Source organism: Narcine bancroftii, chromosome 1 (genome assembly GCF_036971445.1).
Source record: "Narcine bancroftii isolate sNarBan1 chromosome 1, sNarBan1.hap1, whole genome shotgun sequence".
Classification (NCBI taxonomy): Eukaryota; Metazoa; Chordata; class Chondrichthyes; order Torpediniformes; family Narcinidae; genus Narcine; species Narcine bancroftii.
Window position 1 is genome coordinate 152102868 of NC_091469.1, and position 16815 is coordinate 152119682.

Sequence of the window (16815 nt, forward strand, 5' to 3'; positions counted from 1 at the left end):
GCTCATGAAGAAAACCCATGAAGACATGGGGAGAACGTACAAACTCTGAACAGACAGCATGGGATTCGAACCCCGGTCCAGTCCTGATTGCTGGTACTGTAAAGGTGTTGCACTGACAGCTACGTCAACCATGCTGCCCATTACATTGCTTGCTGGAATAAGTTGCCAAGTTCCTTTATACCCAAGAAACTGGAGGCAGAGGGTTAAGGAGTCAGTTAACAGAAGACCATGTTTTAAAAAGCAGCAAGTAGTAAACAAGCTGTTCCCATTGGATCATATAGGAGAGCAAGAGGAGGCAGATAAATGGGAAATAGTCCATCAACAACTGTGTCAGTCAATGAATTGGATACAAGCCAAAGCAGCAAAATGGTTCATCCACTCAACCACAAAATAACACACATTTTACACTGATGATCTTGTATTTTCTCCACCTTGTATTCCATCGGCCATCTTCTCAACCACTCATTCGTCCTGAAGCCTCTTTACACTCCCCTCCATACTTACAGTACAATCTAGTTTAGTACCATTGTGGTGACCCTTCGCAACTCCCCCACAGGACCTCACAAAATGAAGGATGAACGAGACGTTCCAGCAGGCTGCACGAGGCCCGCAGCGCTGCCATCCAATTGGCCATAACCAAGAAGAGTTGAACTGGCCTATCAGGGAAAGTGGATCACAAACACATCAATCAGTGCTGAGAGGGTTTTGACCATGCCTTTCAGCTTGAGAATAAAAGCAGGGCTATAAGCCCAATAAAGCTGAGTGTGCTAACTCCACCCAACTGGGGTTCATGTCATATAGCAAAACCTGCATATAGCTCTATCCTCTCCTGCGCTATAGGCTCTGTAGAGCCATAGCTTGTAGCAACAGCTACAGTGGTGACTCCGACGGTCCAGGTGGCATTCTGTACCCAGCAATGGAGAGAGACCCTGCAATCAAGTTTGAGTCATTGAAGCTGCCGAACTTCTGGCAGTGCAGCCCAAAGTATGGTTCCAACAAATCGAGGCACAGTTCGCCTTGAGGAAAATCACCTCCAACGACACCCATTACTACCACGTGGTGGGCACCCTTGAACAAGCCACAGCCGCCAAAATCACAGATTTCTTGAAAAAGCCTCCATGGGAGGGCAAGTACAAAGCCATCCGAGAGCTATTGACCTGCACTTTCAGGCTGCCTGAGCGCAATCGCGCAGTCCATTTGCTGCATATGGACAGGTTGGGGAACAGGGCCCCATCCGACTTAATGGGCGACATGCTTGCCCCTACATGATGGCCATGCCCCTTGCTCGCTCCTAAAGGAACTGTTCTTGGAAAGACTGCAACAAAACGTCTGGATGATGGTCCAGGAAGATGACTTCAGCAACCCACAAAAGGTAGAAGAGAAGGCGGACTCCCTGATGACCGAGAGGGAAACCGCTTTCGCACTCCATGAGACGTCCATCAAACATGATGCTGCCCCAGCACTGGAGCACGTGGGAGGGCAACTGCAGCAACGACCCAACCACCGATCAGCCATGAGAATAACAGACACCCCCGGTGAGCGATACTGTCGTTAGCATCACGGGTGGGGGGGCAGAGGCCCGTCGATGTCTCTCCCCCTGCACATTCCAGGGAAACACCAAAGCCAGCCGTCATTAATGGCTGCGACGCCCGGCCACCTTAGCAGCCCCCATCTCCAAGACTACCTATCCAGCCGCCATTTTTTTAGTGGACAAAGGCGGAGATAAGCATGCTCCCCCGACCAAAACTGACATCCACAAAGGCAAAACAGCCCAGCAACTAAAGGATGCCAACAATTCGGACATACCAACTTATGGCACTCACACCATCACCCTCTGCTTTGGGAACAGCCATTTTAGATGAACCTTCACCCAAGCAGCAGTTCGACAGACACTCCTGGGCATGGATTTCCTTCAAGCCAACTCGCTGCTAGTGAACATTAAAGGCCACAGATTTGTGCCTTCCAGACCCTCAAACTAAAGGGGAAGGAACCCGCCACCTATCACCTGCATTCGGTGACACCGGCTGACAATGAGTTTGTGTAAATCTTATCTGAATTTCCCGCCATTATTTACATCATCCAAGACCAAGCATGGGGTAAGACACCATATTCTTACTACAGGTCCGCCCCTTCATTCCAGAGCACGCTGCCTCTCACCAGAGAAGCTCAACCTCGCAAAGAAGGAGTTCCATAAAATGGAGGAGCTGGGCATTATTCGCTGCTCTGACAGCCCCTGGGCCTCCCGCCTCCACATGGTCCCTAAAGCCACAGGAGGGAGGAGGTCATGCGGGGACTACAGATGTCTCAACAAGGGCACAATGTCTGACCGCTACCCCACATTCAAGACTTCACCGCACATCTACAAGGGGCACGGATCTTTTCCAAGATTGATTTAATTCGAGGCTACCACCAAATCCCGGTCCATGTAGAAGACATCACGAAAACAGCCATTATTACCCCATTCGGCTTATTTTCGAGATTTTAAAGACTGAAAAATGCAGCCCAAACATTCCAACGAGTAATGGACGCTAACCTGCATACAGCTACAACCTCTCCTGCGCTATAGGCTCCATAGAGCCATAGCTTGTAGCAGCTCGCTACCCCACGAGCAAACTTTGAAATACAGCATTTTGTCTATTCAACCATATCAATAACTCAGGCTTCAGAGAATTCTGGGATGCAAAATTCCAAAGATTAGTGATCCTTACAGAAGAAATTCCACCGTCCAAAGTGGACGAGCCTTTATTCTAAAACTACACTCCCTAGTTCAAAATACCGGTAAATACATAGAGGAAATATTTTCTCAGTATCCACCTGGGCTATCTTCCTTGAGATCTTAATCTGTTTCAATAAGCTTACCTCCCATTCTTCTACTTTAATGAGCTCGATCTTTTTTTCTTCACATTAATGCTTTGACCCAAGTTGCCTCTTGGGCAAGAACATCCATCCAAAAAATATGGCAACCAAAAGAGTCCTTTTGACTTTGCCGGATCCACAGTTAAAGGTTCCCTATTTTTTATGCACAATCCTTACAAGAAAGGCACATTCCATAAGCCTTTCTAATGAGTGAAATTTGGAGCAGGAATCTATCTGCTGGAGGGAGCTGGGCAAGTTAAGGAGCATCTCCGGTTGAAGGTAGGGGGGTTGTGGCAAGTAGCACTCAGCTTTTCAAATTGAAACACTTCATCAAAACTTGGTAGGTGCACTTTTGCCGAAGTCATCATCAGCTCCTATCCCCTCCAACCACATCCCGCCCCCCCCCCAAGTCCTGGTGCTGCTGAATCTTTTAGCTTCCTCCCAGTTTTTATTTTATTCCAATGGAACTTTTCTCCCTGGGATCCATGCTAATCAGTGACTTAATTAATGTTTATAAAATCACGAATCCGTGAATGGTCACAGTTTTAACTTTTTTTTTGCCCAAAATAAGGGGATTCTAAAACTCAAGAGCATAAGGGGAGAGGAGAAAGATTTAAAGGAGCAAGTTTTTTTCACATAGAAGGTGGTGGTACATGAACAGCTGGAGGAAGTGTGCGAGGCTTGCACAACGATAATGTTAAAAGGACATTTGGACAGGTTCCTGGATAGGAAAGGTTTGGCAGGATATGAGCCAAATGCAGGCAGACAGGATTAGCCCAGAAAGATCCAACTTGGCTGTGCTGACCAAATGACCCGTTTCTGTGCTTTATAACTCAATGCCTATGACTGAAATTGTTGAAAAGAATTGGCATCTCCCCTCTGGGAAGCAGGCAAGGACAATTTTCCAAGCATATGATTACTTGCTGTTCCTACATGCTCTTGGTCCCTTGCACTAAGAATATGCCTCCTTCCCCACCCCGCCCCCCACCCTTTTCCCACACTGATCTCCATTTTACAATCTTACTGTTTAACAGCAGCAAGAAGAGCAGGAGTAAGAAAAAAATTGCAACAAGGGGCAATAAGAGGAGTGAGAGAGCCAGGCAGAGCAAGATGGTGTTGCTGGGATGTGCAACCAGGGCACAGAAATAGGAGAGAAAAATTCAGATGAACAGTTGTCTTGGGACATGTGCTTTTCATGACCAGTAGAAGCCCAAAAGCTCTCCAGCCACAAATGAAGCAAAGAATTTTAGAAAGGGAAATTGACACTTTTTCCAATGAGATTAACTGCTGACCTTTTCACTACCACTAGATGAAGAGAAAGTGGTAGTATCCGAGTCTGGGACCTCGATGTGGGAGCTGAGAGATATGTCGGGGCCCTCAGTGGAGGACTGGGATACCCCCTCAGAATGCAGCACACTTACAAGTTCGGAACTGTCCGACGGGGTCACAGCTGAATCTGGGCCCTCGGTGGTCTGCGAGCTTTCACTGAGTGGAGATGTGGTCTGATTGGTCCTATCATTCAGGTCTGCATTGGTGTCCGATTGGTTGGTGCTGATCTGGCTGGAGCTCCGGCTCAGCGCCTCATCAGGCACGCCCTCCACCGTCATACCAGTTAAGTCAGATGTCGCTGAACTACTGAGGTCGGCAGATTCTGCTGATTGCAGTGTATGCTGGGAACGTGGCTGCTCAGTGATGATATCATGTCCGACAGAATCAGCCACGGGGCTCGTTGACCCCAAAGTAGAGGCACCAGAAGATGACGGCACATCACCAGTTCCTTCGCTGTTCATTGAACCTGACATCATATGGCAAGACAACATGTTACCACCATCTGAGACACTACATTTCTGTACTTTGTATATGACAATAAAATCTCATCCTCAAACTTGTACATTAGCAAGATCTACCAACATGCCACAACAGGTCACTACAAGAATTGAACAAGATCTACAGATGCTGGGATTGAGTGCAATACACAGACGTGCTGGAGAAACTCAGCAGGTCACACAGCATCCATAGGAAGTCAAGGGTAAATGTTGGTCATCCTTTATTTCCTACGCATGTTGTGTGACCTGCTGAGTTTCTCCAGCATGCTTGTGCATTGCAGGTCACAGTGCTGCATTGTATTGGGGAAAAAAAATTTTTCTAGAACTTGGCCTGTCTTGGTTTGTTTCTAATGTGAGGAAAAACGGATAGGCAGGGTTTGTTATCCAAGGTGTAGAAGGGCCATGTGATAGAAGTGCACAAAACTATGGAGGGACAGAGACAGGGGAGAATTGTGGGAAATTTTTCCAAAAAGTAAAGGCATCTAAGATTAGAGTGAATAGGTAGGGATCAGAGGAAGAATTGCTTCACCCACAGGGTGGTTGAAATTTGGAATACATTTTAATGATCTCAGTGAGCACGTTAAATGGGACGAGTGCAGATGGGGACTTGTTCAGTATGGATATGGTCTGTACGTCTTGTATAATTCTTTTTTTTTAAATATATTTATTGAGCATGAAATACATTAAAAATGAAAATAGAAGCATTAATAGAAAAACCAACACACAGAGATTAAACAGGTTTTGACTTTATTCCTTTGAACGAAGAAGAATAAGTGAAGAATTGATAGAAGTTTACAAAATTGTGAGGGATATAGGGCAGAGTAAATGCCAGTAGGCTCTTTCCACTGAGATAAGGAGACATAAATATGAGAGGTCATGGCTTGAGGGTGAAAGGTTTAGAGGGAGCATTAGGAGAAAGTTCTTCTCTCAGAGAGTGGTGGGAGTATGGAATGAGCTGCCATCTAATGTGATGGGTGCAGACTCGATCTTGAATTTTAAGAATAAATTGGATAGATACATGGATGAGAGAGGTCTGGAGGGTTATGAATTGGGAGCAGGTTATTGGGGCTATCTGAACAATGAACAGCACAGACTAAAAGGTTCGAATGGCCTGTTTTCTATGCTGTAGCATTCTATGGTTCTATATACACAAATGTTCACAAACACCCTCAGATACATGCTAGGACTCCCCATTCCCTGACCAAGCTGGCAAAATCATCGGTATATTATCAATTGTACTGATACAACAGTCTCAGTCTTTTACACCAAAAGCAGTCGTAATTCGGAGAAATAATGCATAAAGGGTTACCATTGTGCCTGTATAATACTACATAAAGTGTATCACTGTGTCACAAAATCCAATTTTTACATAATACATTGACAAATTCAGAATTCAGTCTAATTTGATGAGTGCGGGAGGGGGAGGGGGGGGAAGTAAAATAGGTAGAGGAGATTTAGAATACCATGCCTGATGTGGTGATAGCTTTAAAAAGAGGAACACAGATAAAAATGAGAATTCAAAATTGGCAAGATGTTATGGAAAAACAGTTAAGTTCAGCAACTATATTATTCTTTAAAAGCATCATTCATTCATTCGTACCTGGAAAAGTGGTGGCACTGACTTCTGACCGAGTGTCTGCGTCGTCTTCAAGTCCGTCCTCTTCTCCAGAAACCATTTTCCCTTTATGTTTCAAATGAAGACACGCCAGGTTAAATGGTTAGCAACTAAATTTATAAATATAGGATTCATATGAATTAACTAACTGAATCACGAATAGAAATTCAAACTAATTTGATAATTCATGACCAAGAGAGGCCAGGGGATATTACTGAGAGGCGAGTGTCAGAAGTTTTGAGTTATCTTTAAATTTAAACAGAGCGCAGGAGCCGAAGCTCAGCAACTGGCAGGAGATTGCCAAGAGAGGTCGAACCAGAAGCCAATAAAAAGGGAAAATCGAGCAGAGCAGCCAGCGAGCTGAATCTGAGGAAGTGGAGCAAGTTTTGGTAGTGACGGCAACCTTAGAGGGGAAAAAAAAATGGCTTCAGTAAGAAGGCGCAAGTAAGAGGTCAGGCAAGGTCTGTGTGAAATGCCCACTGTGAGCAGTGGCTCTACTTGTAACAAAGTCACCAGAATCCCTGATAAATACACCTGCAAAAAGTCCATCCTGCTGCAGCTCCGAACAGAAGGGAAAAGGAGCGGGAGGAACTCCAGATCATTTGGGAGCAATAGACAAGAGGGAGGAGATAGGCAGCTTGGTGATCTGTTTGGAGAGTGTGGCAGAGTATATAGAGGTGCTTGGGAGATAAATTGGGAGATTTGTTGGAGCAGGTTACACACAAACACTTTAAAAACACAGAATTTTTGCAGGAGCTTTTGCAATAGACTGGATGGACTGTTTGAAAAGCCAACAGTGCAGCAACACAGAGCAGCAGTTTTGTCTGAAAAAGTTTGCTGTCTGGAAGAGCAGGCGATCTTTGCAGGCAGAGGGAGAACAGCTTTGCTCTCAGAGTGGGAGGGAGTGAGAGAGAGGAGAGACTTTGGTTCCAGAGGGACAAGGTGGCAAGCTCTGGAAGATGGCCTGGTCAAAGGAGAGGACTGGCTGTCCGGTGTTTCCCTTGGAATAGGAGGAACAGAAAGGAACATTGTGCTGACTTGAAACAAGAAAAACTCTTTCTGAAAACCAACAAGAACCCTTCTGAGTGGTAACCATTTACCTGTTAAGCACTAAAGCCTGGTGAACTTTATTAATGCTAACTTCTGTGCACAGTAGAAGAATTGCCTGCAACCAGTGAGATTGGACTGTGAACCAAAGAACTTTTCTAAACTTGTATACACATTATACACACCTGTGCTTAGAATTAGAGGGGGGGGTTAAGTAAGTCAATAAAGTTTGATTGTTTTCATGTTCAAAGATAATTAAGAGCAACTTTTGTTTAAGTAACCCTTTTATCCTGGTGCACATCTATTGCTGCTGGGTTTTGGGGTCTGGACTCGTAACAAGAGGGACAGGAAATTTGCAGTCAGTGCAGGTTCAAGATTGTTAAATGTGTTCAGTTAAGTTTCCCTAATCAATATATAGGGCTCTTCACGAGACAGAGTGCAATACTGGATTTCCTCTGAGAGGACACGACAGGAGAAGTGGACACAGTGCAGGAAACCAAGTGATCACAATGCCATTAGTTTCTTCAAGGTTAAGGAAAGGAGGGGTTGAGTTCTCCAGCTAAGATCCTAAATTGAATAAAGGCCAATTTTGATGCAATCAGAAAGCATCTAGCAAGTGTAGATTGGTTCAGTTGCTTCCAGGCCAAAAATGTGCTTGGTAGGCGGATGTCTTCAAACATGAAATTTTGAGAGCACAGAGTTTGTATGTTCCTGTCAGAATTAAAAGGCATGATCAACAGGCATAAGGAACCTTGGTCTGAGATATTTTGAGGCATGGCATAGCAGGCACGGGCAGCAAGGAAAATAGGAAAAACAAACCAATGCAAGAAATGAAAGAAAACACTTGAGAAAATCAAGAATGCTAAAACCAGCCATGAAGTCACTCTGATAGACAAGGCAAAAGAAAATTCCAAGGGCTTCCACAAATATATCAAGAGGAAAAGGATAACAAGGGACAAAACTGGGCCTCTTGAAGATCAGCGCAGTCATTAGGTATGGAACCAAAAGAGATGGGAGATGAGGGGTGCTTGCTGTCTTGAGGTAAATACAGGTACCTTGGATTTCCAGGATTCCAGGATTTGACAAGATATTCTCTTGGACCTTGAGGAATTCATGCAGAGATTGTAGGAGCTCTATTTAAGACGTCCTTAACCAGGGATGAGACGCCGAAGGATTTGTAGAAAGCAAATCATGCTCCTTTTTTGTGGCTTTGTGCGTGATATATCAAGCTCAGAGCACTTCAAAGAAGTTACCAGGAAAGTTGAAGAAAAGGCATGGAATTTTGTAAGGCATTTGACAAGGTGCTGTGTGGTATCCAAGATGAGGTAGGAAATTGGACTGTGGTGTGCCTCATGAATCTGTGCTGGGTCCACTGTTATTTGTGATCTGGATTATAACGTGCTAAATTCAATTTAGCACATTTGCAGATGACAGTAGATTACCTAGGTGTCGTGGACAGCAAGGAATTTGCCGTGGGTTTTGGAAATTGCCAGGTGCAACTTCATGCAGACAATTGTAAGATCTTGGACTTTAGAAGAATGAACCAGGGTAAGACTTGCATAGTGCAACAGAACAGAGGGATCTGGGATTATAGAACTGAGTGCAAGAGTTGAGGTGGTAAATTGAAGTTGTACAAGACATCGGTGAGGTCAGATGTGGAGTATTATTAAGTGCAGTTTCGGTCATCCGCCCAGAGGAAATATATTAATAAGATTTAAAGAGTTCAGAGAAAACTTACAAGGCTATGTGAGAGTTGAAGATTTTAATTTTTCACCTATTGACTGGGACTCCCATAGTGTAAAAGGGCAGGATGGCTTGGAGTTCATCAAATGTGTTCAGGAAAGTTTTCTAAATCAATATTCAGCAGTACCAACAAGAGGGGCAATACTGCATCTCCTAGTAAGGAACAAGTCAGATCAGGTGACAGAAATATGTGTAGGGGAACATTTTGGGTCCAGTGATTATAATGCCATGAGTTTCAAGTTAATTATGGAGAATGATGGGTCTGGGCCTCAGGTGAGGTTCTAAATTAAGAAAGGCCAATTTTGAGGAAATGAGAAAGGATCTAGGAAGCGTGGATTGGGAATGGTTTTAGGCAAATATGCGCAAGTGAAGTAGAGGACTTTCAAAGGTGAAATTTTGAGAGTACAGAGTTTGTATGTTCCTGTCAGGATCAAAGGTAAGGTTAGAAGGCAAAGAGAACCCTGGTTTTCTATAGATATTGGGGATCTGGCTCAGAAAAAGAGAGATGTGTTTCATAGGTATAGGCAGCAAAGAGCAAATGAGGTTCTTGATGAGCATAAAAATGCAAGAAAAATCTCAAGAAAAAAATCAGGAAGGATAAAAGAAGAAATAAGGTTGCTTTGCAGACAATGTGAAGGAAAATCCTAAGGATTTCTACAGATATATTAAGAGCAAAAGAAGAGTAAGGCACAAAATTGGTCCCCTTGAAGATCAGAGTGATCCACTTTGAATGGAACCAAAAGAGATGGAAGAGGTCTTAAATTTTTTTTATCATCGGTATTCACTCAGGAAAGGTGCACAGAGTCATGTGAAGTAAGGAAACCAAGCAGTGAGGTCATGAAATTTTTACAGATTAAAAAGGAAGAAGTGCTTACTGTCTTATAGCAAATAAGGGTAGATAAATCCCCTGACAAGATATTCCATCAGATCTTGAAGGAGACTAGTGTAAAAATTGCAGGGGCTATGACAGAAATATTTCACATGTCCTTAGCCATAGGTGTGGTGCCAGAGGATTGCAGGATAGCTCATCCTGTTCCATGGTTTAAAAAAGGTTCCAAATGTAACCCTGGAATTTATAAGGCCAGTAAGCCTGACATTAGTTGTAGGTAAATTAATGGAAAGTTTTCTAAAACATTGTATATACCACTATTTGGATAGCCATGGTCTTATTAAGGATCATTAACATGGCTTTGTGTGTGGTAGATCATGTTTAATCAATCTTGTTAAGAGTTTTTCAAGGTGGTTATCAGGAAAGTTGATGAAGGAAAGGCTGTGGATGTTGTCTATATGGACTTATCTAAGGCCTTTGACAGGTTCCCACATGGGAGGTTAGACAGGAAGGTCTGACGCTCGGTATTCATGGTTAAATAGTGAAATGAATTCAACAATGACTGGACAGGAGAGCCAGAGAGTAGTGGTGGATGATTGTTTCTCAGACTGGAGGCCTGTGACTCGTGGTGGGCTTCAGGGAATGGTGCTGGGACCATCGTTGTTTGTCATCTATATCAATGATCTGGATGATAATGTGGTAAATTGGATCAGCAAATTTGCAGATGACACTAAGAATGGAGGTGTTGTGGACATTGAAGAATGTTTTAAAAGCTTACAGAGGGGTCTGGACCAGCTGGAAAAATGGGCTGAAAAATTGCAGATGGAATTTAATGCAGACAAGTGTGAAGCATTGCATTTTGGAAGGACAAATCAAGGAACGACGTAAACAGTGAATGGTAGGGCACTAAAGAGTGCGGTAGAACAGAGGGACCTGGGAATAGATACATAATTCCCTGAAAGTGGCATCACAGGTGGATAAGGTTGGAAAGAGAGCTTTTGGCATATTGGCCTTCATAAATCAAAGTAATGAGTACAGGAGCTGGAATGCTATGGTAAAGTTATAGAAGACATTGGTGAGGCCAAATTTGGAGTATTATGTGCAGTTTTGGTCACATGACTACAGGAAAGCTATGATATGATAATGTCATTCAAAGCTATGATATTGCCTGGACTTCAGGAACTAAGTTGCACAGAAAGGTTAAACAAGTCAACACTTTAATCCCTAGAGTGTAGAAGAATGAGAGAAGAAGATTTTCAAAGCTTGCAGAGGGATTTGAATCAGCTGGAAAAATGGGCTAAAAAATGGCGGATTGAATTTAATGCAGATAAGTATGAGATGTGTATTTTGGAAGGGCAAACCAAGCGAGGACATAAACAGCAAATAATAGGGCACTGAGGAGTGAGGTAGAACCAAAGGACCTGGGAATAAAGATACTGTGACAGAGTATTTTGAGGTGGCTTGGGAGGAATTGTGAGAGCAAGTTGCCACTTTTTTTGCCCATCTGCACTAAACCTATGAACCACAAAAGGTTGGTTGGCAGGTGCAGCAGGCTATCAAGAAGGCATGCTGACCTTCACTGCGGGAGGGTTTGAATTTTAGAGCAGGGAAGTTGTGTTGCAACAGTACAAGTGAGACTGCAGCTGGAGTACTGCATACAATATTGGTCTCTTCCTTTGAGGATGGATGCACTGACTTTGAAGGCGCTGCAGAGGAGGTTGATTCCAGAGATATGGGGATTAGCCAATGAGGAGAGATTAGGCTATGTAGGTAACCCTACTAGGACGCAGGTGAAATTCCTGGGAAGGCAGGACCTCCCGGCCTTTCATACTGTGGTCCAAATTCCCTGGAATTTGCCCTCCCCAGTAATTTGGGGGGGGGGGGGGGGGCTCTCACACCCAGCAATGAAGCACCATGCATGAGGCAGCTCTAACCAGTGTTCTTAGGAGCTCGGAATTGGACCTTTATGTCTCTCCCCATTGTTCATTCTAACCAACCTTCAGTGATACGTGAACTGGATACAAGGTGTTTATTTCATCATCATGTTAACACGCCTTTAAAGTATTTCTTTACCCAGTTCTCCAATTGGCATTGAATGAGATTCAGATTTGGTGATATGGTCCAAACATTTAATGAGGCACCCCCACCCCACCAGGCACATAGATAAAGGAAAAAGAGGGTGATGGGCGTGAGGTAGGGAAGGTTTAATTTGTTGGACTGTAGGGCCTGTACTGTGCTGTAAAGTTTTATGCTCAAATATTACAAGTTGGTTCTAACCAGTGTTTTGTAAAGCTCCTCACAGCACCTTTTTTTAAAACCGATGCCCTGACCAACAAGGGCTTCAGTGCAATACATTTTCCTCACAGATGTTAGTCGAGCACTGTAAATTACCGTATTTTCAATCGTATGACATGCATAAAATCATAAATTGAGTAAAAATATTGTCATACAGTATGCACACACCATGTGGGTGTAGTATTCTACATTCCAACTCACTATAGCAATTTGCATTTACTTGGGACATGAGACAAAACACATTCCATACTCCCTCAATATGCCACAGTTAATTGAGAAATTTATGGTTTGATTTGATGTAATGAGGATGATTAAACTGATGCCAAAGGGCAGAATCATCTTAATGTCTCAAATCAGAGATACTTGATATGTTAATCTCCTACCTCAGGGGATGGATCTGGGCACATGACATTGATAAAGTGGATGTCCTAGCCAGAATATCCTATTTCTTGGAATACCATGGCACTCAAGAACAAAATTTTGAATTTTGCCATTTTGTATGTACCCAATTCCCGTGCTCACTATGAACTGTGCGAGTTCTCTCATTGCCGCTATTACATTCCCGTGCTTGCTCTAAATTGCTCGTGTGACTTTCCCATGCCCACAATAAATTGTGCGCGTTATTTTAACATGTAAAAAAATATTCTCATAGAGCATGCAAACACATATAACACGCCGGGGACGTACCTGGTTTGTAAATGTGTTATATGGCATAAAAATAGTTTTCTTGGTGTGGATAAATAGAAAAAGATTCAAGGTGGGGGAAGAGCGTCAATCGACAAGAATGAATGTCATTCAAATGCAGGAAAAAGGAGAGGGAGAATGAGCCTGCTCGGTCTGCTCTGATGAGCAGGGGCCTGATGAGCCAAACCATCTCCTTCTCTGGGGCAGCAAGTAAAAAGCATTACGCAGAAGATACATGCTTGCATTTGGTCACAGAATTCAGCATCCAGAAAATCACATTTATTGAAACCACAAAATTATCCTGAGATGGAATCAGTTACTTTGGATGCCAGTCTCACATTCCAAATTATTGTGACTCATTTCAAACATAATAATCCCCAACCCATAAATAAACAATGCATATTTTTCAGTGGGCTAAACATCCAAATATGGATACCAAGTTTATTTCTACGCCTAACTCCTTTCATCATCTAAATATTATTACAAGGACACTGGTACCAATACACAGCAGGAAAACTCATTGAAATTCAAGGCCTTTCACCACAAAACTACACGTGTCATAAATCTAAATTAAAATAAATTAGACCCACAATTAGAGTTTTAATTGCAATGCTCCCATACAAACCAAATCTGATTAAAGAATAGCAATGTAATTCTGGGTATTTACACAGAAAATGCAAACTACTATCACACACTTTTCACTGAATCAATGGTGTGAAGCTCTGCTCATTGACAAGATGGTCGAGAAGCAAGGAACAACTAGCAATTCAGTTTACCACAAATATTTTCTAGTCACCTTTCTGCTTTTTGAGGATGACAGGACTGCATGAAGAAACCCCTCCAGCTGCATGCAACAGGAGAAAAAGAGACAAGAAATATAGTACCGCAGAGAAAGCTCAAAAGGTAATCCATGCAACAAAGTGAAAAGGTACTTCCATAAATTATAACTGCCGCAACAATCATCTGCCATAAAATTCTGATTTACAGAGAGACTGAACAGCTGGAATTTGCTGGTTAGTTTGCTCGACTGGTTCACATATAAGATAAGCCATCTGGTACTGTACCAGCACTTGATGCTCATCACAGAAAAGGGAAAGCCCTGAAGACAGTGAAGCCTTGAGCAACGATTATTCAATTAAGTGCAAAGATTTCAGGGACGACAAACAGAAATTACACACACTCTTGCAGGCAAATCATCGTGGTGGAACAATCGAGGTCAGCAAGCACAGGAAGGTTAATTATGATGGAGAGAATTAGGACATGGGTAATCTCAAGTTTCTCGACAGTGGATGGGGAGGCCCGCCAGAAGTGCACTGAAATAGTGCAGTACAATGGTTTATAAAAGGTGGAGATGATCATTTAAGCAGAAGAGCCAAGTCAGGTTTCCAATCACAATCCATATTTAGAAGGGTGCCTGAATTCTATGTCTGAGGTCTTGCTTGTTCCTACACACAAAAATAATTGTTTTGCCTTCACATTTGGCTGTGGTATTAGATTAAGCAATGGCTGGTGCATGTATTCTTCCTCTATTGATTCTAATTCCTCCATTTCTATCAAGTCTTGAGTGCAAGATACAAAAGTGCTGGAGAAACTTCAAATCCTGTCAGGATTTAAGGAAAGGTTAGCAGGCAAAGGGAACCTTGGTTTTTGAGGGATATTTGGGATCTGGCTCAGAAGAGAGGTGTGGAACAGGAAAAGGCAACATTGAGCAAATTAGGTATTTGAGGAGTATAAAAATTGCTAGAAAAATGTCAAGAAAGAAATCAGGAAGCAAAAAAGACGAGGTTGTTTTGGCAGAGAATGTGAAGGAATATCACAAGGGGTTCAACAGGTATATTAAGAGCAAAGGGATAGTAAGGGACAAAATTGTATGGAGCCAAAAGAGATGGAAGAGGTGAAATTTATTTTTATCATCAGTATTCACTCAGGAAAGGTGCATAGAGTCATGCAAAGTAAGGAAAACAAGCAGTGAGGTCATGAAATATATACAGATTAAAAAAGGAAAGTCCTTGCTGTCTTATAGCAAATAAGGGTGGATAAATCCCCTGACAAATTCCCTCAGATCTTGAAGGAGGCTAGTGGAGAAATTACAGGGCTCTGGCAGAAATATTTTAAATGTCCTTAGCCTCAGATGTGGTGCCAGAGGATTGAAGGGTAGCTCACATTGTTCCTTTGTTTAAAAAAGGATCCAAAAGTAACTCTGGAAATTATAGGCCAGTGAGCCTGATGTCAGTAGTAGGTAAATTATTGGAAGGTGTTCTAAGAGATCTGATATACAATTATTTGGATAGCTCGAAACTGATTAGGGATAGCCAACATGGCTTTGTGTGGGGTAGGTCATTCTTAGTTTTTCGAGGAGGTTACCAGGAAAGTTGATGAAGGAAAGGCTGTGGATGTTGTCTACATGGACTTATCCAAGACCTTTGACATGTTCCCACATGGGAGGGTAGTCAGGAAGGTTCTGACGCCCAGTATTCATAGTTAAGTAATGAAATGGATTCAACAATGGCTGGACGGGATAAACCAGAGAGTAGTGGTGAATGATTGCTTCTCAGACTGGACGTCTGGGTCTAGTGGAGTGCCTCAGGGATTGGTGCTGAGACCATTGTTGTTTGTCATCTATCTCAATGATCTGGATGATAATGTGATAAATCGGATCAGCAAATTTGCAGATGACACTAAGAATGGAGGTGTTGTGGACAGCGAAGAAGGTTTTCAAAGTTGTCACAGTGGGAGACTTCAGTGTCTACAATTTTGACTGAGATGTCCTTATTGCTGGAGGCTTAGTTGGACAGAATTTCTGAAGTGTGTCCAGCATTTTAGAGGGATGTGGACCAGCTGGAAAAATGGGCTGAAAAATTGCAGATGGAATTTAATGCAGACAAGTGTGAAGCATTGCATTTTGGAAGGACAAATCAAGGAACGACGTAAAAAGTGAATGGTAGGGCACTAAAGAGTGCGGTAGAACAGAGGGACCTGGGAATAGATACACAATTCCCTGAAAGTGGCGTCACAGGTGGATAGGGTTGGAAAGAGAGCTTTTGGCATAATGGCCTTCATAAATCAAAGTATTGAGTACAGGAACTGGAATGTTATGGTAAAGTTATAGAAGACATTGGTGAGGCCAAATTTGGAGTATCGGGTGCAGTTTTGGTCACCTGACTACAGGAAAGATATCAATAAGATTGAACTCATGCAGAGAAGATTTACTAATTGTTGCCCGGACTTCAGGAACTAAGTGACACAGAAAAGTTAAACACGTCAATACTTCATTCGCTAGAGGGTAGAAGAATGAGAGAAGATTTCATAGAGGTATTTTAAATCATGAGAGGGAGAGACCGAGTAAATGTAGATGGGACTTTTTACACTGATAGTAAATGAGGCACAAATCAGAGGACATGGATTAAGAGTGAAAGTAGAAAAATTTAGGGGGAATGTTAGAGGGTACTTCACACAGAGTGTGGAATGAGCTGCCAGCTGAGATGGTGAATGTGGGCTCAATTTTAACATTTAAGGAGAACTTGGACAGGTACATGGACGGGAGAGGTATGGAGGGCTGTGGACTGGGTACAAGTTACCTATCAGAAACTTCTGGGTGCGAGATGAAAATGATTCAGCACAGACTAGAAGGGCCGAGTGGGTCTGTTTCTGTGCTGTTCTAAACTCAGCAGGTTATGCAGCATTCATTGGAAGTAAAAGTCCATCAGTGTTTCAGGCCCAAGCCTTTCATCAGGCATCTAGAAAAACATGGAGACACCCGAATAAGAACTCCCTCCCCACCATCTTTTTTCCAGATTCCTGATGAATGGCTCAGGCCTGAAACACTGATTGACAGTTACACCCTATGGATGCTGCATAACCTGCTGTATTTCTCCAGCCCTTCTGCGTATTGTATCTGAACCCAGCATCTGAAGATATTC

General features: G+C 42.9%; 1 protein-coding gene across 3 annotated transcripts in view; it reads right to left on the minus strand.

Annotated features, from left to right (window-relative positions):
• Positions 1 to 16815, minus strand: part of htt (huntingtin) — a 306184-nt gene that overhangs the window by 228931 nt on the left and 60438 nt on the right. For all 3 annotated transcript variants that reach the window (XM_069941879.1, XM_069941874.1, XM_069941888.1), the window contains exons 10-11: positions 6283 to 6363; positions 4278 to 4651 (exon numbers count right to left, since the gene is read on the minus strand). In XM_069941879.1, the coding sequence (XP_069797980.1) occupies positions 4278 to 4651; positions 6283 to 6363 (455 nt within the window). The remainder of the gene's footprint in view (positions 1 to 4277; positions 4652 to 6282; positions 6364 to 16815) is intronic.